The sequence below is a fragment of the Cicer arietinum genome, chromosome 5 (genome assembly GCF_000331145.2).
Source record: "Cicer arietinum cultivar CDC Frontier isolate Library 1 chromosome 5, Cicar.CDCFrontier_v2.0, whole genome shotgun sequence".
NCBI lineage: Eukaryota > Viridiplantae > Streptophyta > Magnoliopsida > Fabales > Fabaceae > Cicer > Cicer arietinum.
The window spans coordinates 67,215,815-67,241,301 of NC_021164.2; the positions used below are offsets into that span (position 1 = coordinate 67,215,815).

At 27.9% G+C, this 25,487-nt stretch overlaps 3 protein-coding genes across 4 annotated transcripts; 2 read left to right on the forward strand and 1 right to left on the reverse strand.

The window, feature by feature from the left end:
* Positions 1-2,760: 2,760 nt before the first annotated feature.
* LOC101490945 (probable calcium-binding protein CML44) lies at positions 2,761-3,876 on the forward strand. Its single transcript, XM_004502982.4, has 2 exons — positions 2,761-2,942; positions 3,276-3,876. The coding sequence occupies exons 1-2, from the start codon at positions 2,852-2,854 to the stop codon at positions 3,695-3,697; spliced, it is 513 nt and encodes a 170-aa protein (XP_004503039.1). The 5' UTR covers positions 2,761-2,851; the 3' UTR covers positions 3,698-3,876.
* A 1,617-nt stretch (positions 3,877-5,493) lies between these two features.
* LOC101505456 (BTB/POZ domain-containing protein At4g08455) lies at positions 5,494-8,107 on the reverse strand. The gene is made up of 2 exons (XM_004502489.4): positions 7,667-8,107; positions 5,494-6,236 (listed from the first exon to the last, which is right to left on the reverse strand). Exons 1-2 carry the CDS (start codon positions 7,973-7,975, stop codon positions 5,781-5,783), a joined length of 765 nt encoding a protein of 254 aa, XP_004502546.1. The 5' UTR covers positions 7,976-8,107; the 3' UTR covers positions 5,494-5,780.
* An 8,446-nt stretch (positions 8,108-16,553) lies between these two features.
* LOC101505792 (PHD finger protein EHD3) lies at positions 16,554-24,109 on the forward strand. Of its 2 annotated transcripts, none has more exons than XM_004502490.4 (7): positions 16,554-16,713; positions 17,048-17,672; positions 18,437-18,622; positions 18,720-19,055; positions 21,362-21,451; positions 21,558-21,602; positions 22,793-24,109. In XM_004502490.4, exons 2-7 carry the CDS (start codon positions 17,214-17,216, stop codon positions 23,684-23,686), a joined length of 2,010 nt encoding a protein of 669 aa, XP_004502547.1. In that variant the 5' UTR covers positions 16,554-16,713; positions 17,048-17,213; the 3' UTR covers positions 23,687-24,109. The 2 variants fall into 2 exon arrangements, with proteins under 2 accessions (XP_004502547.1, XP_004502548.1); XM_004502491.4 differs by having other exon boundaries at positions 18,723-19,055.
* The last annotated feature ends 1,378 nt before the right edge of the window (positions 24,110-25,487 follow it).

Here is a 25,487-nt window from a genome sequence, read left to right on the forward strand (position 1 = left end):
GAAATTAAAACGATGTATTTTTCAAAAAAAAAAAAACCAAATATGTGTTGGTGAGACTTTAAACAAAAAGTAGATAAATATTAAATGCTTATAAAATCTTTGATTATTATAAAATAAACTATACTATAGATATCGATATTAAGGGGATGCAAGTATAATTAGGACAAAACTTCCGTAAATTTATATAGGCCCTATGTATTTTTTTGCCACTCAAGCTGTGACACGTATAACATTAATTATATAAAATTCTTACATTCTCAGGCGGTCCATTAAAATAGTTTTGAACTAAAGATTACAGGAGTTAAAAAAGTTTAAAATGTTCAAAATTCCTACGAAAGAAAATAGATCAAATTCTAGTAAAAAGACAAAATAATAATATAACAACTAATATATTAGTATTTTTTATAAGAAAAAATAATTTTAGGTAGATACAAATTTTTAAAAAATAGTTTTTACTTTATATTTAAAAAAGTTATTTTTATGAGAATTTATTTAAAAATAGTTAAAGTTATTTTAGATTCAGTTGTTATCAATTAAAAAAATAATTTTGTCATTTAATAGTTTAGATATTTATTGTTAAAGATTTTAACATGATAAAAAATTATATTTTTTTTTAAAATAATTTTTGTGAAGAGCTTTTTAAAATAACTTTTATTTTAATTATTTTTTAAAATTTTATTATCCAAAAAAATAATTATAACAAATAGATGAAATAGTTGAAACAAAATTTTAAGATAAACTATTTTAATTCTTTTTTTTTTTTGAAATTTTATTTTTAAACATTTTTAAAGAAAATCTTAAACAAATACAACCAAAAACCATATGAAATGTGTTGATAATTCAATGTGCATATACTATTTAAGGGATTTAACACGTCTAGTTTTTCGGAATAAAATTGTATAATCGTCTTTAAAATTGATTTTAATTTAAAGTTAAAAATTAGATCTATAAATTTTTATTTTAAATATAATTTTTACACTTAAATTTATTGTTAAATTTACTTTTGTCTAAATATATTTAAACATAAACTATTTTATATAAATTCACATTTAAAAAATATAATTTTTTTAAAGTTTTTAATAAATATTGGTTATTTCTGTTTTAAATCTCAAATTATTTATTATCTAAATAAAATTCTAATATAATATACTTTGTTTTTTTATCACAAAGATAATTAAATATTTATATATAAATATATCTTGTAGTGTCAATTTTTTCATATCAAAACCTATACTATAATTAATTATAATCGTTAAATTTATTTAATAATAATTTTTTAAAATTTAAAAATCATCTAGATAAATAATTTATTTACAAAGCGAATCAAAATTAACTAAAGACAAAGGAATATTCTTTCTCTTATATGTGCTCTTGATAACACTATAATTTTGACACTTGTGACGGATATAAATCTAAACACAAGGAATATTCTTTCTCATGACACGTGATCTACACGACAAGGGCTTCCTCTGTACCCTACGATTCCACGAACATAAAGGTAGACACGACACACGCACTAAACACGGATTTGAATTATAGCGGATAAGCTTGTTCCATTTAGTCTGCTATCTAATTAACTCGTTAAAAAGTTATGCAGAATAGATTAGTTTAGATAGTTGAGTTGAAAGTATTCTTATGTGTTTTTTGTTTTAAAATATTATTATATTTAGTTGGTGTATTATAATTATTTATATATTTATGTAAATAATATTAAAAAATATTGTTTTTTAGTAATAATTATGTATTTAATTTATACTTTTTATAATTAATTATAATTAATGTATTTTAAATGTTCCGTTTTTTATTTAAAATGTACGAAAAGAAATTAACTTTCACTAATCCGTCTCACCCCATTACGGGTCTATCACCGATTTAAATAAACGAGTTTAAACATTCAACTCAATTTACTTAAAATTAAATGACAAACAAAACAGATTAACGATACACGTTTAATTCGTCGTTTTGTCACACTAGTTTATTCTCATTCCCAACATAACCCTCAAGTTATACATAGAGAAGTGGATCTGGTAGTTTAAACCAAACAACTAACATGTGTTCCTCACTCACTCTAATTTATTAGTCAGCATGAAAGTCGTCTCATTTGGCGGAGTAATATTTTACTATCAAAACAATTTAGTAGAATTTAATTAGAGATCGTCATATATAATTGCATGAATAAGACTACTAATTTATAACTACTCTTATAAAGAAAAGTGATAAGATAAAATAGTGGATTTTATTGGATGTATGTAAAATTGTTTTATACATTCTTTAAAAGTGTACATTTCATATTAATTCTAAAATTTGGTTGAGTATACTATCCAACTAACAATCATAATCATTTGAAGTAGTGCCATTCTAATATTTATTTATTTTAAAGTAATTTAAATTTTGTATTTACTTTTTCTTGTTTTTATATAAAAAAAAACAGAATTTAATGAATATTTGTTAAATTAATTGATAAACAATCAAAGTGTAACAATTATGAATATATACATATATATAACTAATTAAATCATACTATAATGTCACTTTCTTAAATAAATTCATAAAATATCTACATAATAAAATATGATTAAAAGATATTTAAAAAATTATTATAAAAATATTTTACACCGACTATACAAATATATCGCGGTCCAAATCATACTTCTTCAAAAGATTAAAAAGAAATCAATAGCAGTCTAATTTATATTGCCATTAATCTAAAGAAATTTTTTGAAGAATCAAAAGGAACAATAAAAAAAAAAATTAGACTGCATTAATTTTTATTCGTTTTTATACGACTTTCAGTTTCTATGTGCTAATAATTTTAAACGGCATTTATTGATTTTGGGATTTTTCTAATATAATGAAGCTTTCAAGCTCATGGTGTGCGAAACTTCCTGCAAATTGCATGAGTCTTCTTCGACCATTCATTAATCATTTTTCCCGTACACAGGGTAACACTCACGCACGCTTCCCCTACGTTTTTTAATATATAGTAGATAGTTATTTAATATAAAATTATTCATGTGCTTTCGTGTAATATTTTAATTTTTAAATTAGTTACACCTCGTGACATAGTACATATTCATTTACATCTCTAACAAAGTCTTTGCAAGTGTGGCTATATATAAACATGTTGTAATTTGATGACTAAAAATATTAAGCACCAAAGTATATCATAAATCCATAATATACCCTTTTTGCTTTTATTAATTATAATTACATGTTGTTTGTGAATATGTGTATACTATCTAGCACTGACTTGAAGCGTATTTTTGAGAAGCTAGACACAAATAGTGACGGTTTTGTAAGCCTTGAGGAGTTGAATTGGGTGCTTCAAAAGATAGGTAATAATAATTCTCAATTTAGCTTAGATGAGCTTGAATCTCTTGTGGAAAAGAAGAGTTTAGATTTCAATGAATTCTTGTTCTTTTACAACTCTATATCGAAGCAGAACATTGGAGAAAGCAGAGGAGGTGATGATGAATTGGAGAGGGACCTTGTGAAGACTTTTAATGTGTTTGATTTAGATGGAGATGGATTCATCACAAGCCAAGAACTTGAGTTTGTGTTGAAGACGCTTGGTTTCTTGGAGGAAACAACTGGTATGGATTGTGGAACTATGATTCATTTCTATGATACTAATTTGGATGGTAGGCTTGATTTTCAAGAATTTAAGAATATGATGTTGCCTACAATTAATGCATGACTAAAACTGTATTTTATTATTATTTATTTTGTAAATTTGTTACTATTAGTATTCATTGACCGATCATGTGTCATCATTATTCAAGTGTATGTCTAAATGATGTAAATTGTTGACAAACAATATTTAGAGGATATGAAAAGTCTAAGATTGGTACTGCTAATTAAATTAGCAATCCACTATATGATGAAATCAGGTGATTTACTGTGGTTATTATGCGGTGTTTAGTGGCAACCGCCGCAAAATGTTCATTTTTATTAACCGTTTTCAAAATTATAATAATCAACCTTATTTTTAAGATAATTAGGAGCGACACATTTTAGTTATATATATTAATAATAAAGTTAAATATATTTTTAATTTTTATAAAATTTTAACTTCTTAATTTTACTATTAATAAAATAAAATATACCATTTAATCCTACGCAGTTTTAATCCTTAGTGATATAAAAAAGAGAGGTGAATAAATGATTCATTTTAGTACTACTCTCAGTTTGTGAAAAAATTATTTACTCGAACAACCTTGACGTCATTCAGCTCATATAACATGTTTATAATCCTTGTGCGATCTATAAATAATTTTATAAAATTGTATTTTTTTTTTTTTTTTGAGCTACTTGTCAAATTTAATAGTTTCTCGATTGAGAAACTATTAAAGTTAGCATCATTTAATTTAATGTTATAAATTTTCTTCTTTTCTGTGGCCTGCTTCGAAATTTCCATGTGAAAGACCTTACTCAATTACGACGACTCTTCTATAATTTAATCTCTTTCTAGTTTTAAGTTATGACAAGGGATCATTTTTTACTTATGAACACGTGACATGGACACACACCTATTGTCTGACCTGATCTTCAAAACAGTTTAATCCAAAAAAAATGGTGTATAATTTATGTTTGGAAAGGTAATCTAGAGAGAGGAAATTGCATTTGGTCAAAAAAAAGAGAGATTATTTAGGTTATTACCCACGAAAAAAAAACAAATTAAACACCTTTTTATTTTAATTTATTTCAAATTAATTACATGTTTGAATTAGTTAAAAAATTAAAATCATTCAAAGACACACTAATTTAAAGAAACAACTCAAAATTTTGTCCTTATAAGATATACAACAATTATACACATTCATTATTTTCAGACACTTATATAACACATCATTTTCTCTTTGCCTATCTCATCTTATCACATCACCAACTTATCATATCACTTTATCTATTTTTTTCTCTACGAATGTGTCATTGAAATATTTGCATATCTATTGATAATTTTTCTAAGTTATAATTGTGACAAAATATGTTTCAAAAATGTGCTTATAACTAGAATTCAATAGTGATTTTTACAACATTAAAAACCCAAACTTCAACATGATAAATAAAAGTTACCACTATCTATTGAGTCACTCATAACTGGATCACACTTCAAATGTCCAATCTGAAATGTGAGTGATAATATATAAATATAACCTAAAAATGTGTTTATAAGTATACACATCTCACACTTTACGTGTGTCATATTTCTAAGGAGCCAGTTTCATTGACAAAATTACAATTATTTGTAAAATTTAAATGCAATCAATACATCCTCTAATTCTTCTTTAATTTTTATGTAATTCATTAACTACAACATCCTTCTCAATGTAAAATAAAATATTTAGTTGCAAAAAACATTTCAACAAAACTGTGAATTCTCATCTCTATCTCCTATCACCATCTCCATAAGTACCTCTACACCCATATCTTTCTACATTTCTTTTATTGCTTCTAAAGATTAGACAAATATGCAACAAAGGCGCTGAAAGGTAGCATTTGAACAGTAGTAACATTTAAGAGGAAAATTAATGCATCTCGTTCAATAATCATAGTACTAATTTAACTTATCCGGTCTACCAAAAACCAAAAGGTGATCTTCAAGGTAAATCATGCCTGAGAAATGCAACAGATCCAGATGCATGTTCAACTGCAGTAGTAGTATATGATAATGTACAATTAAAATACTACCACTGATTAATCACCAATTAAGAATATATTCCAAACTGAAGTTTCTACCCGGCTTAAAGCCAACTACAATAATGTTTTACGCCGCCTTCCTATAGCCTAAGTGTGGATGCAGTGTTAACCTGTTTGGCAAGATATGCTTCATATATTTCCACAACAAGACGAGGATTAGTTTCCACTAACTCCATATAATCATCATTTTTAGTGAGGTTGTCCATATTCTCCATGATCACTGCCATGGCTGCATCTTGCAATTGGTTGGCATTGTGTTGATGTGCAAATGCAAAGTTCAAAATAGCTTTCTCCCAATTCATTTTGGAGATCAAATACTTCTCACAGTATGCCTTAAGATGCTTCACCTGATACTTTTCTGCTAAAACTAATAGGTTACAGGCCATTTGGTTATCAAGGCATGCTTCAGCAGTGTATAAATAGTTAACAAAAGCTCGAAGAGCATCATATGATACATCAGCAATCTTGATGGTGCCACTCCGACTTTCCTCCATATCATTCTCAAGCATGGCTTTGAAAACTGGTGAGCGACTAACCTATTCAATCATTGTTGCGTCAGGGATATCATTAGTTTCATTATGAACAACTAACAGCTTAAAAAAGGAAGATATCGATTATCAAGGCAGGGCATAGCAAGAACAACATAGTAAAGTAAATAACATCAAACATTATGTTTACTTCTTTCTGCATCATAACAGCATCAGAGAGCAAAACAAGAGTACAGTCACTACAGTGGAACAAATGCTTCATCATATAAAAACACAGTCTGGGATTAAAAAATATCACAGTAATCTTTGATTATTTTATATTGGGACTGATTCCAAGAAAGAAATTCATGTATTATTGGCTACAAGAGTGTTGGTCCTCCCTGCATGCAACGTATGAGTCAACCCATAGACCAATGTCAAAGAAAATCAGGAAAACAAATTTAAGATAAGAAAGATAAAAGCCATATTTTGGATTTCGAAACCTAACTGATGCAACCTGCTAGTTTAGTGGTTATGTAAATAGTTTGCCAAGGATTGTCAACAAAAACACTTTTTTAAATTTAATTACATATTAGGTAGTGGTTAAGTTTGACATACTTAATCCTGCTCCGTTTGCTGGATTTGGGTTAAGTCTGAATGAGTTGTTGCATTAGTTTATTTTAATGTTAAGCTTTTGATGAGTTGTTGTCTTAGGTGGTTAGGTTAAAATGCTTTTACAACTCATCAAGTGATTATTGTACTCTTAAAAATTGAAAAGCTCGTCTAAAGTGAGTTGGACACTAAAAAGAGTCTAAAGAGAGTTGGACACTAAAAAGAACGAATAAGGGTGCATTCACTATCAGAATTTCATCATAGGTTAAAATGACAATACACTTTAAATTAAATTAACAGTGAATTAATTCCTACATCCATATCCATTATACTAAACTATGGAGTACTTCTTAACTCCAATTGGTAGTACATTTTAGAATGGCAAGCAAAATATCGTTTCTTGCAATGAACAATGACATATTCACGTTCTTAGCAAGGATTTCTAAAAAGGAAACTGAAAAAAAAAAAAAAAAGTAAAAACTCCTAAAATCCCTAATCCTTAAATTAAGTTTGGTTTAACAAAGTAATTTCAGTCTTCGTTTGCTATTTTCAAGAATTGCAAAAATAACTACTAGTATCTTGTTTTCACTGTATACCTGTACAAAACTTTAAAAACAATAAGAGAAAAAAAAATTAAAACCAATTTAACATTTTTTGTAATTACTAGTGAAAACAAGTGTGTTTTCTAAAATCAATCATGTTATCAAACACAATAGAAACTAATAATGATGATAAATATAATCTCAATACGTAGCATCATCACTATAAAATAATTCATAAAACGCAAACGTTTAATGATAGCATCGCTAGGGCATACATACATAAAATAATTTAATTAATTTTAAAATTAAAAAAAGGTAAAAAGGAGATAGGAAGAAAGTACTGACGAGAACGGCCTTGTGAGCAGGAACGGAAGGAGAAAAAGCGTCGTTGGATGGAAGGAGGACGAGATCGGTGGTGGAAGGAGAATCGAGTGGAGAAGAGAGAGTGAGGAAGGAGACTTTTGTTTTGAGGTCTTGGATCTGACGTTTGAGTTCTTCCTCGGTTTCGTTGGCTTCGTCGTAGCATTCCTTGCAGGTACCGGCGTTGTCGGGATCGTAGTCTTCTTCGCAGGAAAGACACCTCATGGTGATATTATCATCGTCGTCGTCGTCGTAATCGCTCTCGTGGTAGGCTGGGCACCGGCGCGGTGGCATTGTGGTTGTGATTAATGGATGCGATGCGATGCGATTGTGTTGGTTATCTTTCGGCGTCGTGTGACACTGACACGGTCTCTCTCATTCCGTTACGCTTTATTCCTCCTTATAATTCCACTAGAGATTATTTCAGAAAATAATTAGCGATAAACATTTTAAATACAGAACATACTAACTATTCCTAAATATACTAAGGTCAATAAATCACTTTATAGTTTATTAAACAAATTTTTTCTTTTATATCTTTATTTAAAAAAAAAATTGATTAAAATGTCATACATTAAAAAATAATACAGAAATATCTTACTTTTTAATTCTAGTTGCGATCAAGATGCGACCATGTAGAATATTTTTTTTCATCTTTAATAAAAGAACGCACTTCGGAGATGGGACCATCTACTACTATATATTTTTTTTTTCTTCCATTTTATTAATTATTATTTAATAAATTATAAATAATTAAAATATTTAAAAATTCAAAAAACTATTAATTAATAAAATACATTAATAAATAATTATTATTATAATTTTAATAATAATAATAATAATAATAATAATAATAAAGTAAATTATATTAATAAAATAAATTAAATTGAACCAATAAAACACATTAAATTAAAAAAAATACATCAAATTTATATTTTATTATTATTATTATTATTATTATTATTATTATTATTTTCATTAATTTTTATTTATTGGATAAAAAAAATAGGAAGAAGTTGTTATAATAATGTGTCAAAACAAATAGGAGGACGTTGTTGTAATATCGTGTTCATGATATTTTGCCGATAAAACAACGATGTATTTTCTTAACAACTTCTTCTTGTTTAATTGCATTTTTTTTTCAATATAATGTGTTTTATTTTATTTTATTTTATTAATAGTGTTTTGATTTTTTAATTATTTTTAATTTATTAAATAATCAATAACTCAATTGTTAACAAAATAATATTAAGTGTTAATTTACCAGCAAAATAGGATTGAGTTGTCAAAATAATATAACATGTTATTTATTTTCACACTCAAACACGTTAACTTTGATATTTTGTTTGATTTTATTATTAAAATTTTATATTTTTAAATTTTTTTATTTTTAATTATATTAATAATATTTAATTATTATTATTATTATTATTTTATTTTATTTTATTTTTATGGACAAAATGGCAGGGACACGTTATTTGTTTTTACACGATATTATAACAACTTCCTTCATTTTTTTTTTAATTTGTGGTATTTTTTCTTTAATTTAATGTGGTTTGTTTGTTCAATTTAATTAATTTTATTAATATAATTTACTTTATTATTATTATTGTTGTTAAAATTTATAATATCATTAAAATTATTATTATTTATTAATATATTTTATTTTATTAATAGTTTTTTGAATTCTTAAATATTTTAATTAAATATAGTTTATTAAATAATATTAACAAAATTAATAAAATAGCAACAAAAATATATATATATATATATATATAGTAGTAGATGGTCGCATCCGCCGAATGTGACCTTCTATTAAGGATGAAAAAAAATGTGTTCTCAGGTTGCGATCAGCAACTGGGGCTAAAAGGTATGACATTTCTGTATTATTTTTTTCAATGTGTAGCATTTTGGTCAAATTTAAAAATAAAAGGATATAAATGAAAAAAAATCATTTATTAAATTAATTTATAAATTTATTGGTTTAAAATTTATATATTTAATAAATAAATTTTTCTCATTTATAATTTATTTTGAAATATTATTTCAAGTAGTATTTAAATTTATAATTTTTTATATTTTATTTCGTTTATAACTTATTATTTTATTTTTATTATTTTTTAATATTTTATGTAATATAAAATGATTACTCTATTTACTCGGTAGTCTCTCACGCATTAACTATGTATATTTCAATTTAAAATTATTTTTTAGAGTTTATTTCAGAAGAAAAAAATTCTATTTTTTTAAATTAAAAATAATTTGTTAGAGTTTGAAAAAACATGGAACTTAACCTATATCAACGAAAGAAAATTATGTCATTACTTTTTTTTTTTAATCTCATGGCCAATTTTTATTAGGTTTTATTTGTTAGTTTAAATCAATTCATTATTGGTTGTCTTTTCTCTCTTATATTGACCATTTTTATTTACAGGACATTCTTTTTTTGACCTCGTTAATATTTTCTCTACATAGTTATTTTTTGTTGCATGTTTATTTATTGTTTTTTATGAGTATTTATGTACATTGATCAACTTAAAATGTGTCTGCAAAAAATAATTAAACTATTAAATTTGGAAGTGCTTAATTTGAAATATTTAATTGGTTTGTTATAATAAATCTGACTAAGATTACAAGGAGTACAAAGATTATTATATCTTGGTGAATATGGATATAAACAAGTTAAAAATTATTTTTATAATAGTAAACAAACGTCAGTTAAACATTCATTTTTTTAAAATCTCTACAGAAAAATCTTTAAATTATTTAAAATAAAAATAATTTTTATTTAAGCTCAAATAAACGCATCCAAACATTTTAAAGTATATAACATACTAATTATTCCTAAATATACTAAGGTCAATAAATCACTTTATACTTTATTACATTAATTTATAAATTTGTTATATTTAAAGAAATATATTTAACAAACAAGTTTTTTTTTCATTAGTTTATAGTTTATTTTGAAATATTATTTTAAGTAATATTTGAATTTATAATTTATAATTTTTTATACTTTATTTCATTTATAACTTATTATTTTATTTTTATTATTTTTTAATATTTTATATAATATAAAATAATTACTCTATTTACTCATCAATCTCTCACACACTAATTCCATATACTTCAATATAAAATAGATGGTGTACTTATTTTAAATTGCATGAAGATAAAAAAGGAATAATAAAAATAAAATAATAAAGTTATAAATAGAAAAAAATATAAAAAAATTATAAATTATAAATTCAAACACTACTTAAAATATTATATCATAATAACTTATAAGATAGTGTGAAAACCTCATTTACTAAATATATCTCTTTTAATCTAACAAATCTAAACTAATTCAATAAAATATAAGTTAATTTATTGACATTATAAAATATTATCAAATAGTATTGATTATTTAATTCCTTTGAAAAACAAAGTGTTCTCTTAATTTGTATGTATATAAATTGTTCGTTGTTTTATAAATAAAAAAAAAAATAAAACAAATAATTTGTATTCGAAATTCACATTACCATAACTGCCAGATTACAGATTTCTACTTATAATATTGATGTTTGTCAAATAAATTAGATCCTACGAATATACAAAATAATATTAATATTTTATAAAGATATACATAATAAAGACATTAATATATGATGTATATTTTCTTAGTAAATATATATTTAAAAATTATAAAAGGATGTCAAATATGATTGAATTTCTTTTACATCTTCTTTTTATTCAAAACTTTTATTATACTTTATATTAAAATATCATTTATATTTTTTTATCTTTTTCTTGATGTCGCAAAATGGGAATATTACCGGATAGTATATTTTTTTCTCCAATAAGAGGATAAAAGGTCGCACTAATCTATTGCCATTTATTTTTATTTTTATTTTTTACAACAAATAACTAATTATTAATTTAATAAATAAAAAAACCAAATTATATTAATAAAATAAAAGAAAATATATTTAATTGAAGAAAAAATACATTAAAGTCAATACAGTAGATGTGCCAAAATAAATATTTTGTTGTATTATTTTAATAATTCATTTCTCTTTTGCAGCCTAATGCAAGATAAAAACTTCATTATATTTTATTAACAATTTCCTCCTATTTTTTCTCTTGATCTAATAAATAAAAAATAATAGAAATAATAATAAAATAACTAAATTATATTAATAAAATCAAATGAAATACATTAAATTGAAAAAAATACATTAAATTTTAAAATTTAGATCAAACAAAATATAATAAATTAATATTTGATGTTTTTTTTAATTTATAATATATTTTGTTTGATTTTATTAGTATAATTTAGTGTTTTTTTTATCATTTTATTTATTTATTATACGAGTAGGAAAAATAGGATGAAGCTGTTAACAAAATAGAATGAAGTAGTAAGATTTAAAATAAGAGATAGTTGTTAAAATACTATAGCATGTTATTTATTTTGACACATCTAATTAACAACATTAATTTTGATGTATTTTTTACATTAAATATATTTTATTTTATTTTCTTAACCTAATTTGTTTTTTAATTTTTTCTAATAATTTATTTATTTATTAAATTAACAAATAACTATTTGTTATAAAAATAAATAAATAAATGGTCACATATCCGTTAACTTAAATATATATAGTCTGTTAACTTAAAAAAATGGATGTAAGAAGTTCTTTTTTAAAAGATGACTTATTTAATTAAAAAAAAATCTTAATAAAATGGTTATTGCAAACTTAGACTTTCTTTTTGCAAATGATGAATTTTAACTAAATAAAAAAAATAGTAGTTTAATATACATATATTTTAAAATGGAATATATTGTTTTTTTTATAAATAATAAATTTGGGTTATTAACAAAAAAATAACCATTCAGTTAACCTAAATTTTTATTTAAATTTTTTACAAAAAGACCATCTTATAATTTTTAAAAATGCAATGATAATTATATATTATTTTTTTACATATCTATTATTATTATTATTATTAATATTATTATTATTATTTTAAATTTTTAAAAGTGCCTTTACAACTATTTAATTATATTTGACGGATAAGTGTATATTTTATTTATTTTTTAACGATTGTGTATTTTTTTTTGATACTATTGAAATTTTTAGCCATGACATTAATTCGTTATTATGCGTGGATAATCAAAAGTATTTTCTTTTGAATAAAATATAAACAAAAATTATAGCTTAAAATTATACTACTAATATATTTGATTAAAAATTTAATTCAGATGTATTAAATATTCGACTACAATTTATGTTTATATTTATTTTGAAAATATTATATAATTACTTTTATAAGTAATTGTTTATTTTTAAATATACTAGCTTAATTTGTATTAGTAAATAAAATCATGTGATTTTGATACTTTTTAAATTTTATAAATAAATCGATTCAAAAACTCCTGTGATTTGATCTAAAGATAAAAACATAAATATTAAATTTGTAGACTGTGAGTTTGATCTCACTGATCACTATTATCATTAGATAAACAAATATAATTCTTTTTATAAATATTTAGTGAGCCGTAAGATCTTTTATATCTTAAATTTGGGCATTATTCGCTTGCCTTAATTTTGTTTATCAAAACAAAAATGACTGAATTCCAAGAAACTCTCAAACTCACTAAGAAAATAATGTGTTACCATATTTTGCTTCAATAATTCATCCTTGTTCTGGAGCAGACTCTAGCCTAAAATGGATTAAACTCGTGTTGTTAAATGTTTTTTATGCGTGGAGATTAAAAAGAACTTCCCTTGAATAAAATATAAACAAAAATTAGAGGATTATACTATGCACCTTCATGCTTAAACATCTCACCGCTCAAGACACATAAAAATATAATTTTATTTTTTTTATTATTTATAATAAATTTTAAAATTGAAGGTTTTAGAAATTTTAAATTTTCAAAATAAGAATTACATTTGAAAAATTTCGAAAATTTCGAAAATTTTCTAATTTGGAAAATTTCGAAAGTTTTCTAATTTGGAAAGTTACGAAATTTTCTTATTTCGAAAGTTTTGAATTGTTTGAAAATTTCTAAAATTCTAGAATTTTCTATTTGAAAGTTTCGAATGGTTTGAAAGTTTCGAAAATTCTAGAAATTGTCATTTCGAAACTTTGGAAACTTTCGAATATTTTGGAAAGTGGGGTAAAAAAATGAGAAGTTAAAAAAGTTAAAAGTTTTATAAAGGGCAAAATTGTATTTTTACGTTGATTGAGGGAGTGTCAGATTTAGATCATGTGGAGGTGCAGGATAAAATCCTCCTAAAATTGTACTTGAAAAATTGATGCGTCTGATTAAAATTTTAAAAATTTAGTCTAGATACATTAGGTATTCGACTACAATTTTTGTTTTTTTTTTTTCCATTATGAAGAGATTATATAATTATTTTAATAAGTATTTTTTTTGTTTTTAAGTATTCTAGCTTAATTTGTAATAATAAATTAAATTATTTGATTTTGATAGTTTTAAATTTTGTAATAAATGGATTCAAAAACTCCAATGATTTGATCTAATAGTAAAAACATAAATATAAAATTTACATATTATGAATTCGATCTCTATCATTAGAAAGACAAATATGATTTATTTTTGTAAATATTTAGTGAAACTATCTTTTTATATCTTGAATTTAGACTCTATTGTCTATCCTTAATTTTGTTTAACAAAACAAAAAATAATTGGGGTTCAAAGAAACTCTCAAATTCGTTAAGAAAACAATGTTTATCATATTTTGCCCCATTATTCATCCTTGTGTATGGACTAGATTATAGTAAAAAATGGATTGGACTCATGTGTAAACTAGGTTAAAGCCTAACAATTCAAGAGTTTTTTAACTGCACTCTCACCTATATTTGTCATCTCCTAACGCATATGAAAATATAATTTTACCATTTTAACTATCTATAAAAACTTTAGATATTTCTACCTCTCATTTTTTACTTAATTTTTTCAAACATTTAGATATATCACTGTAAATTAGAATCTTTCAAATCTTCGAAATAAAAAAGTAAGTGATATTAAAATATTTCAAACTTTTAAAATACAAAATTTATAAATTTTTGAAACTTTTCAGGTACTTGAAAGTTTTGAAATGGAAATTTTCAGCAATCTAAAACTTTCGAAATATAATTTTTTTAGATTTTTTAAAACTTTCGAAAGTTTCAAAGTTTTGAAACGAGTTAAATTTTCGAAGGTTTCAAATTTTCAAAATAAGGATTATATTTCGAAACTTTAGAAACTTTCAAAATTTTCAGTTTTGCTGAATGTTTCGAAATGTAATAATTTTTTTAAAAAATAGTTAATTTTTTATTTTAGATATTATATTTATAATATAAGTATTAATTAAATTTAATATATTTTTTCAAATCAAGTATGGGTAGAGTTGAGAGTGAAGTTCCTGCTACAATAATGACTATAGATTCTACAGATAAATTCAGTACTAATCAGGTAATCTACAATTGATTTTATAAGTTTTGATTTTTTTATGTATATACATGTATTGATGTTTTATTTGAAATATATTTTATATATATTTTTCTCGCTATATTCAAATAGGCACAAACTATATAAAATAATAATTTTTACTTTTCGATCTGATAAGGCTACTCGAAAGAGATGAAAAAAAGATAAAATAATTTTGGGATGCAAAAAAGGTGGAAGATATAAATCAAAATCAACAATAACTTGTTATTACAAGAAAAACTGTCTATTCAAACTCAGAAGTATACCGTTGAGTATTATTGAACGATGAAAAATTAGTGTTTGTTGTGGAACACACAATCACAATCAACAATAACTTGTTATCACAAGAAAAATTGTCTATTCAAACTCATATGTATACCGTTAAATATCGGTCAAAGATGAAAAATTAGTGTTCGTTGTAGAACACACAATCACAATTTAGTGAATACTTTAGACGAACATTCATATTTGGGGCGTTTAAATAAAAATAAGAGAAAATTTATTAATGACATGACAAAGTATAAGCTTGCACCAAAATTCATTTCAAATGTTTTAAAAGAGAAAAATAAAGAAAATATCACAATTTCCCATCAAATATATAAAACAATGAATACTTATAGATCATATTTGAAATGTTCGACACAAAAGTGCAACATCTCTTGAATTTAATATAAAATAAAAATTATGTATATTGAACAAGAAAACGAGAAGATTTAAATATTTTGAGAGGAATATTTTAGACGGAAGAATTCATATTTTGGATCATTTATTTTTTATTTGTATTTTTTAATTATTTTTATGTAAATTTCTCTATATTGAATAAATTCATATGAATGTGTTTCATAAAAAGATTTACAGGAAATTGAGATTAATAGAGTGACTTAACTCTAAATTCAAAACATAATAGTTTTTGAAACTTTCAAACATAAAATCATCTTAATCAGAGTCTTATTTTTGAATTTTAGGAAGAAATTGCATTTAAAATAAATAAAGACCATCTTAACCCCTGTCTAGATTAACGTTACAAGCCAACATAAAATAAATCTCCCATGTATACATTAACGCCATAGTATTATTGCAGTTACAACCCTCTCACATTAAAACAACAAGAAACAATTGAAGTCAATATTGATAAATATTCAACATTCACATTTAAAAAAAAAAAATCCCATTTTATCCAATTAATTATATTTTTAAAATTAAATTTTGACAATCAAAATTGAAAAATTGAAAACTACCCTAAAAGTTTGGTATCGGAGAATTTGAAGTATAAATACTTGAAGAATGTAAAGGGAGGCACGTAGGATACACCTTAATCGAGCAGTAGTACTTGGTAACAATAGAAGGGTAAATGCATTTTATACCTTTTTGTCCGAAAGAATAAATAAAATTAGTCATCAATAAATATATACAAAACAGTCAGCAACGCGAAAAATTAAAGTTGAAAGGGAGGCGTCGGCGTCGGTTCCAAAATACAACTCGGATAAGAGAAACAGACAACAGAGCAAAGCAGAGCACCGTTGGCGTAGCACCACCACTTCACACTCAGGCAAGTTCACCATTTCTCACACTCTCTCTCTCTCTTTCCATTTTACTCACATTTCCACCTTCTTTTGTTACTCTTTCTGTTTCCCTATAAAAATTAACTCTCACTCTTGCTTGCATCAGAACAAACACAACCCTCTCTCTATCTTTGCTCCGACTATTTTTTTTTTATTTTTAATTTAATTCATTTTAGTTAGGAAACTTCAATATTATACGGTTGCGATGTTGTTTGTTTGATACATGATTTTCACGTCACTTTTATTTTTCTCTCAATCCCAATACACTTTTATGCCTCGATTTCAATTTTTTTTCCTCATATTGTTTCTTGGGTTATTCAGGAGCGACTCAACGCTATGTTTTAACCTTCATTCCATTTTTGAGTGTTCTTCACTCTGCAAATTTGTTGGGATAAACAAATCTGGCCAAAATCTTGGATCTTGGAAGCTTCTCTGACTCCAATCTAAAACCCTAATTTTGTTCTCCTGCAAAATAAGTTGTTTTGCTATGGGAACTGAGGATGGAATACGCAATACTGGTAACACTGAATGTGCTGAAGGGTTTCAGTGTTTGAAACGCAAAGCTATTTCTGATGGGGTGGTAATTTCCAATGGAAATGGTGTTGCTGAAGAGCCTCCACGCTTGAAAAGCGAATCCGTGAATGGCGGGGCTGTGTTTTCCAATGGGAATGGTGTTGCTGACGTGGCTGGGGTTGTGAAAAGTGAATTGTTGAATAATGGGGTGAATGGAAATGGTGTTATTGAGGGGGCTGGATTCTTGAAAAGTGAAGCCATTAGCAATGGAGTCGTAATTTCAGATGGGTTTGATTCTGGCGACGGGGACTCTAGTGGATTTACAAGTCTTCGAACTTATAAGAGGCGAAAGCATGATCAGTCAAGTTCAAAAGGCAAAGCTCAGGAGGATTGCAGAAAATGTGCGGAAACTGCAAGTCGTATAGCAGATCAGGTTTGCTCTCCTCCTTTATTTGTTTTTCATTTGTGTATAGCTTACCACCTATGATGTCCAATGTGTGTTCCAAAATGGGTGATTGAAAGAATGAAATATCAACCAAAAAATGGTTATGTTTAATTAGAAGAAAATGTTATTTATGTGTCAATTTGTTCTTCGACGCCCTTAATTTCTAGATGGTTTGTGGGTTGCTTATATTTGTATATTTTGATCTGAAATTTAATAACCCCATTGTATGTGCTCAGAAGAGTAAGTTAGCTACATTTTTGTAACTTAGGTCACTGCCAGTTCAAATTTGTGAACTTAGGGCAAAATTATTGTGAGAACTTCCACACACAAAAATCAGGTTCATCAGCCTTTTATATTATACTTACTGGTTTTACAAGTGAATTATATTGACTGTTTTTACAAGTAAATGGTTATGCACCTGCGCCATTTTAGTTAACCTGCAAATTTAGATCAAAGTACCTCAGATTTAAGATGCCAGGGAAATGATATACTTGATCTTCTTGATCAGGAACCGTTCCTTGAAACTTCAATGGCTAGAGGGGACTAGTTTATTACTTTTGCTTCATTTATGTTGGGCATTGCCATGATAATAGCCTCCTGCATCTATTCTGTTGAATGGTAAAATATGTATTAGCATGTTCATAAAGAGTCTAGTTGCAACCTATGCCCTGAAGATAGATAGATGTCTTGAAGAACAATAAGTACCCTTTCTTAATTTTTTCTTACTTGTTTCCTTTTATTTTTAATTGCAGGTTGTGAAGGAACCCTTTGATGCAACTTTAGGCAAAACTGCAGATGATTGTCCCCATAGACATTGGGGAAATGCTGTACTAAAGCATTTATATCAGTCATTAGGCAATGGCAATGGTGGCATAGAGGGGTGCATAGGGGAGGCACTAATTCACCATACTCAAATAAGCTGTGCCACTACAGTTATGGTTGGTTCTTCTGCTAGAATTGCCTGTAATGCACTTACTTGACTTATCCTAAGCACTTTTGATTCCTTTAATTTTAAGTTCCATCTTATTTTGACAGCAGGGAACTTCTAAAATTGACAAAGATGGACAAGAGTTCTCTTCACAAGTTGATCGCTTATCTCATAGAACACGGACCAAAGCTAATGGGCATGCACATGTCATGCAAAATGGATCTTCTAGTGAACCCCATGGCCGTGGTGTGACTGAGATGTGTCAGCGTGTGCTCTGCAATATGTTAACCTCAGAAAAGTTCAGCTCATTATGCAAGACTTTATTTGAAAATTTCCAAGGAATGAAGCCTGAAAGTGTATTTGATTTTAGTGTTATGAACTCAAGGATGAAACAGAAAACTTATGAACAATCACCTGCACTTTTCTTGTCAGATATTGAACAGGTATTTTTAGTAGGCTCTTTATAATTAGAAAATTTATTTATTCCTATATGGTGCTTGATGCGAGTCGAGAATCAAAGATGACTGAATGTCTGGTTTACCCTAAGACAATGATGTTGGGGGCATAAGTCATATGGTTGATTATGCATTATCTGTTATCTCTATAATGTTGCTCTAATTTCTAGATATTGTAATTAGCATGTATTCAATCGTTAGTACTTTCTGCATCAAATTTTTGAGGTTCTACTTTCGTACTTTGAAGAGAGATCCTTTCTTTATACAGTAAATAAGGGTTCTTTCTACTAGCAACAAAACTATAGCAAAACTGATTCACATGTCAATATAAATACTTCATTTGTAAAAGTTGCTGTGCCAGGTTGTTTGGTAATTTTGTTTATGGTTTAACAAAGGGATTATTCATGCTAAAAAGTATCTTCCATTCACTGTATTACATTCTATAATATACCATAAAATAGGAGGCAGTGGGTGGGTTGTGTCTGCAGGTACATGTGCTTAATTTGCAAAATGATTTGACATTTGACATGTGTTAATGCTATGATGGTTTGCAGTTGCACTTTATAGTCCTTTCATGCAACTTTTCTTATATTTCTTGATCACCTTGTTTTATGTTGCTTGGCTTTGGTGTCTTTGTCCAAATTGTTGAGAGATTTGGATTTGAATCGTTTATCAGTGGGCTTGAATAATGGCATGGTGTTAGGGAGTTCTATGATTCACGAAGCTAACTCCATCTAGTAGGAAAAGGCTTCTGTTTGATAAGTTAAGAATTCGATTTTGTGATACTTCTTGGTAACATGCTAAGAAAGGAAGAAAGGTATGTAGGGGGATCTAACCTCACATGGCCAGCAAGAGGAAGTTACAGGAGATATCTACCTGCACATGTTGCAAATAATTTAACTTGAAGTAACTGAGCATCTGTTAGGATTTTGGGCTTAAGGGGTTATCGATAGCAAACCAATTTCAGAAGATGACTTACAGTAAATAATAAATACTTTTAGCTCTTCGCAAAAAACATATCTTCAGTTTATCTGGTTCCTTTTGTTTGTGGTCAAACTAGCGTGTTAACTCGTGAACTCATACTAGCTCTCTTTGAATTGAATCTTTGCAGACTTGGTCAAACTTGTACTAGCACGCTCAAACTCCCGAGTTTGCTCATGAGTTAGCGAATCTAAATAATCTGAAACACAGCTCAAGCTTTGAGCTTTAGTCTCACTTCTCAGGTCCTATACTTTGCATTTTGCTTGAACTCCCACATTGCATTCAAGCCCCACTTCGCATAGGGTTTTCTCCGACAAACTCCCTAAATGCAGTGAAGAACTCAGGCAAAATCTGGCAAAGTGCTCACTTGAAGCTCACTCGAAGGCACTCAAAATCCGCCGAAACATCACAAAGCCACTCAAAGTTCGAGTATCCGACAAAATTTCTGCTGCTGTATTCTTCAACTCCTGCTTCCTAACTCCACCGTGACTTTGTTAATCTTTATTATTTGCTTGGATGGAGAAAAAGTGTAGATACAGAAAAGTGAAATATTCTTTCCATTAGTTTGGTGGAATAGAAAATTAAGAGTAAAGAAAATGAATAATTGACATGATATCTTTTTCATCATTGTCCTGTGATAAAATGAGAAAAGTTCAGTGGAACCCACCCTAAATATGAGAGAAATAAATGGGTAAAATTACACAGATTGAAATTTTCTCGTTGGAATTGATATTTTCTGTTTACTTGGGGAGTTTTTGCTGGATAATGTTGGAGGAACCATTAGTTTGGTCTCAGTGAAGTTTCTGTTTACCCCAACTTGATAAGATGCTAGGGTTGTAATTGCTGGACCAAATTGGGTATTCAATCAGTTGATGGAGGAAATGGCAGTTTGTTAACAATTTAATTACTTGAGGTAGTGAAAATATTGTTAGACCGATGATCCTAGGTATTTCGGTAAACTGACGTAAATTGATGCCATGGTGGGAGTTACCCTTTCTGTTGCAGTTATATGGTTTTTTATTGGTTTATTACAAATTTTGATTGAGATTTGAAGCTACTCTTGAAACTACTCCCTGGAGTTTGTTTGATGATTTAGGGCATAACATATTTATTTCTTTTGACTATCTCTTCCTCAATGTTAAATGCTATTTATAAAACTGTTGTTTTGAACTGGTTGATTCATTGTGTACCACTGCTAGGAGAAATCATAATATGGTTCACAAGGTTATTTTAGCATTGTTTGAGGTTCTTAGCCAGTTCCACGTAAGTTTCTGGTTCTTATTTTGTACGACTATTCTTGATTTGTAATTTAGGTCTGGAGAAAGCTACAAGATACTTGTAATGAGATTTTCGCTCTTGCTAAGAGCCTCTCCACCATGTCAAGAACTTCCTACTGTGAGCTGGTAATCAAATTTTTTTTCAAAGCACTTAAGTTTCAGAGTTTGTTTCTCTGCTCCTATTTGCTTTCCTTTGTGTAAACAACAATTTTTCATTTTTCCATACCTTCAGGTTGGAGTTTCAGCACAAAGCACATTTGAAGATGAAAAGCAAGTGGTAAGAGTTTGAAAATTTTGTTTTGATATTTCGCTAGCTGACACATTCAGGTATCAGATATGATATAAGATGTGTTTGAAATTTAGCTATTTTTTCCCACAAACATTGCACCAAGGGCAGCTAGTCAGACACAGTTGTTTTTGAAGATACATGATATATTGAGAAAAGATGAATTAACACTAAAAATGATTACATTTTCATTGCTGGGAATCAAATAGACATATATCTATCAATTTAGCAAATAATTATGAAAGGAAAAAGTTACAATGACAACTGTCACATGCCATTAACTATGGCAGAGTCATAGACTGTTGATTCTAATCAGCTATTACTCGAAGCATAACAGCTGAGACCAAAATCATACCTATCTGTTTTGCTTTGTTTGGATGTGGCTGTAATTCTTACACTATCAAAATCTCTGTTTCCCTGTTGTAGCCAGAGATAAGAAATTTCTTCACTTGTGTTGCATGCATGCTTTTATTTTGAAATTTGAAGACCCTTAAGGCATGAAGCACAGAGACATTACATGGTTATATTGCCATAGTCTATTGATGCCCAGTTCCATGCGTAACTGATCAAATGTGAATAAAGGCAATTAATTGTATGGAAAATCTTAGTTATTTTTTATCATCCTGTCCATCCTAATATGAAATAATACATTTTTTGTGTGAAGTTTTTCTGAGATACATGATAGGATCGACTAAAATTTTTATAGAAGAATTTTCTGATGATACATGATATTAACAAGTAACAACTGTGGTTGTATTTGTATCTATTTGGTACCAAATGTATATATCACAAATATGGATTCCAACTGTGATTATAGGATATGCTGCAAGAATGGAAAAACTAAACCCTAGTACCCTACATATCGGAAAATATTTTTTTTATTTTTTCTTCCTCAAAACCTTTTTCTGTCTGACAGAGAATCACATGAAGAATCCTGTTACATATTCCCAAGCCTTAAGGATTTCCTTGAATAAGACAGGACGAGGACTTGTTTGGTTTGTAAGATGTGTCTGAAAGTCCCATGTCCATGATGCAAAGAATCTGTTGCACTAAATAATGCCTGTTTATTTATGAATACCAAATGCAGTTCATTTGATATGATTAAGACTTTGCTGAAATATTTACTGAAATGGTAATGGGAATTGGTTTCGTTTTTTCTCTCTAATCTGTTCTTTTACCAGGAATTCGGCTCTCACATAAAACCAGAGACGATGGAAGAATGTGATACGTATAAAATATGCTGCTGCAGTCATTGTGGAGAAAGGGCAGATGGCACAGACTGTTTGGTCTGTGATTCATGTGAGAAGATGTACCATCTGTCCTGTATTGAGCCTGCAGTGAAAGAAATACCGCACAAAAGCTGGTATTGTGCCAATTGCACCACAGATGGCATTGGATCTCCGCATGCGAATTGTGTAGTATGTATGAGGTTGAATGACATAAAGACTTCCAAGAAAATAATTGGTGATGAAAGCCTCCCTACGAATGAGGAAACACTTCATGAATTTGAAGAGAATTCAAATTGCAGCTATGATGGGATTCAAATATCTACAGGTGGCGAAAAGGTGCCCGATTGCAAAGTGTGTGGAAATGAAGTTGAGGGTGGAAAAATAAAAGTATGCGGTCACCGTTATTGCCCCAGTAAATACTACCATGCAAGGTGTTTGACTAGCAAGCTATTAAAGTCATATGGTAATTGTTGGTACTGCCCTTCTTGTTTATGCCAAGTTTGCGTCACCGATCAAGATGATGATCAGATTGTCCTCTGTGATGGCTGCGATCATGCATATCACATCTATTGCATGAAACCTCCACTAGCTTCTATTCCAGAAGGGAAATGGTTCTGCAAAAAGTGTGATGCCGGAATCAAAGCAATATCTCAGGCAAAAAAGGCATATGAGAAAAACAAGCCGAGAACAAGTGAAAATGTTTCAAAGCCAAAGGCCAATAATGAAAACAAATTCAGTAATAACTATGTACTAGCATTGGAAAGTGGTGGAGGAATGGACATGCTTTTAACTGCAGCCAATTCTCTGAATTTTGAAGAGAATTTGGCTGAAAACCAGATTGAGTAGCAGAGAACATGAGTTTCCATGAAGGTTTTGCGAGCCTCCCAATTACTGTTACTAATGACTTTAACTTCGTATATGTTGACTGTTGATACCCAACTATTTCACATTTTGTGCATTTTTTGAATGACTGATATTTTGGTAGGCTGTATAACTCTGGTAGATTTCCTGACTTTTGGATACACCACATAGAAAGACAGGACTATAGAGGGTAAAAAGCAAAAGGCATAATCAGAAATTGTTGTAAGTGCTATATCTGCAAGAGCAAGCAGGTCAGATACTGTAATATGAAATTTTACTGACTGCTTTGCTTGTTTCATGCAGTGTGTAGTATTTTGGGTTGGGATGTTATAAGACAATATATTATATATCTCTAAATTTGTACAATTTATTTCATCTATGCTAAAAGATTGAGAACTTCAAAATCAATATTTCATTATCATTTCCGTATAAAGATTGTTCTGCATTGCTGCTCTCCTTTCTAGTTGGTCATTTGACCTTTGGCTTTTCAGTACGGTGCCTTACACCTGCACGCTCTTTTTTGTTGACGTTTCTTTCCGAAGTTTGGAATTTATTAGGTAAGATGAGTAATGTGTCGGTAAATGTTTGCAGCATTAAATTTAAGGGGTCTATTTTCTTCTTCCTTTGGGGAGGGATTTTAATAGAGGGAAGAGCAAATTTACTTTTTTTTTTTTTTTTTTTCATTTTTGTAATCGTAAATGTCATATCAAATAAAAGGATATTGATGTCCAAGTTTTAAACAATATTCTTTCTCGTTCAAATTTCCCTGATTTTAGAGGTGATCTACGATTGGTTATGAGGGATTTTTCTCTCATTCTATCCCAAAAAAAATTGAACAAAACAATTAACATTTAAAGTAATCTTTCCTCATCAACCAAATGGACTGTAAGTGCTTTATTTGTGTTCATATATTTGAACTCTTTGTAATTGCATCAAATCCTTGGGTTTAGCTGATAATGTATCAATAAGTTTTGTCTTGAGTTGGGTAGAAGCTGCACAACAATTTTTTAGTCAGTTTTGGTCCCTTGGAGGGTGAAGATCTTCTCAATTTCTCAATGAAAATGAAGACTCAATTTATGAGAGGCATAGACACATGTAAAAAATTAGTGGGATCCATTTTTAGAATATTTTATAAAAGAAAACTCACAAACATCTCATCTGTCCATCTCTCATAAGTGGAGAGGATCTCAACTCCTTCGAGGGCATCATTGTGCTGTCACGTGCTACTGCATCTATCCTTATAAGAAAATCACTTAGCAACCTAAAATGGTTTAAGAATTCTTTTAGGGAGCAGTTGTTTCCAAGTATCAAAAGATTCTTGGGAATATAAGGAATGTGAATGAACTCTTTTCGTGTAAGACAACAACAATGATCCTAAGAATAAGTTAGGTTTAATTGCTTTTTTAGTTTGTGTAGTGGGGCACATAGGTGATTTTGGTTTTTGTAGTTTTAATTGCTTAGATAAAAGGTTCTATACTTTTCAACTCATTGAAATTTAGTTCCACCATTATTATTCTATTCAATTATCAATAAGAAAAGCCGATGTGAATAACTTAAAATGACATGACATGTCTACTTAAGATTACTATCCATGTATCATTATTCTACACACAATTCTCTTCCAAGGTCTTGGCTATCTTTTGGAGGATTCTTCTGAACCAAGTACCAACTAGAGCCACAAGGCAAGTCGATCGTGGAGTTAAAGCAGATACTCATGGCTGAGAGCTCATACAGTTTGTCATTGAGATGGTGTTCAACATTTTATACAACATGGTGCAACTACTAA

Bases quoted from the DNA above. Each gene is read 5' to 3' on its own strand.
- LOC101490945 (XM_004502982.4), top strand. From the start codon at position 2,852: ATGAAGCTTTCAAGCTCATGGTGTGCGAAACTTCCTGCAAATTGCATG. The intron at 2,943-3,275 runs GTAACACTCACG...TTGAGAAGCTAG, and splicing joins TCATTTTTCCCGTACACAGG to ACACAAATAGTGACGGTTTT.
- LOC101505456 (XM_004502489.4), bottom strand. From the start codon at position 7,975: ATGCCACCGCGCCGGTGCCCAGCCTACCACGAGAGCGATTACGACGAC. The intron at 6,237-7,666 runs GTCAGTACTTTC...ATGATTGAATAG, and splicing joins CTGCTCACAAGGCCGTTCTC to GTTAGTCGCTCACCAGTTTT.
- LOC101505792 (XM_004502490.4), top strand. From the start codon at position 17,214: ATGGGAACTGAGGATGGAATACGCAATACTGGTAACACTGAATGTGCT. The intron at 18,623-18,719 runs GTTGGTTCTTCT...TTATTTTGACAG, and splicing joins GCTGTGCCACTACAGTTATG to CAGGGAACTTCTAAAATTGA. The intron at 19,056-21,361 runs GTATTTTTAGTA...TTTGTAATTTAG, and splicing joins TCTTGTCAGATATTGAACAG to GTCTGGAGAAAGCTACAAGA.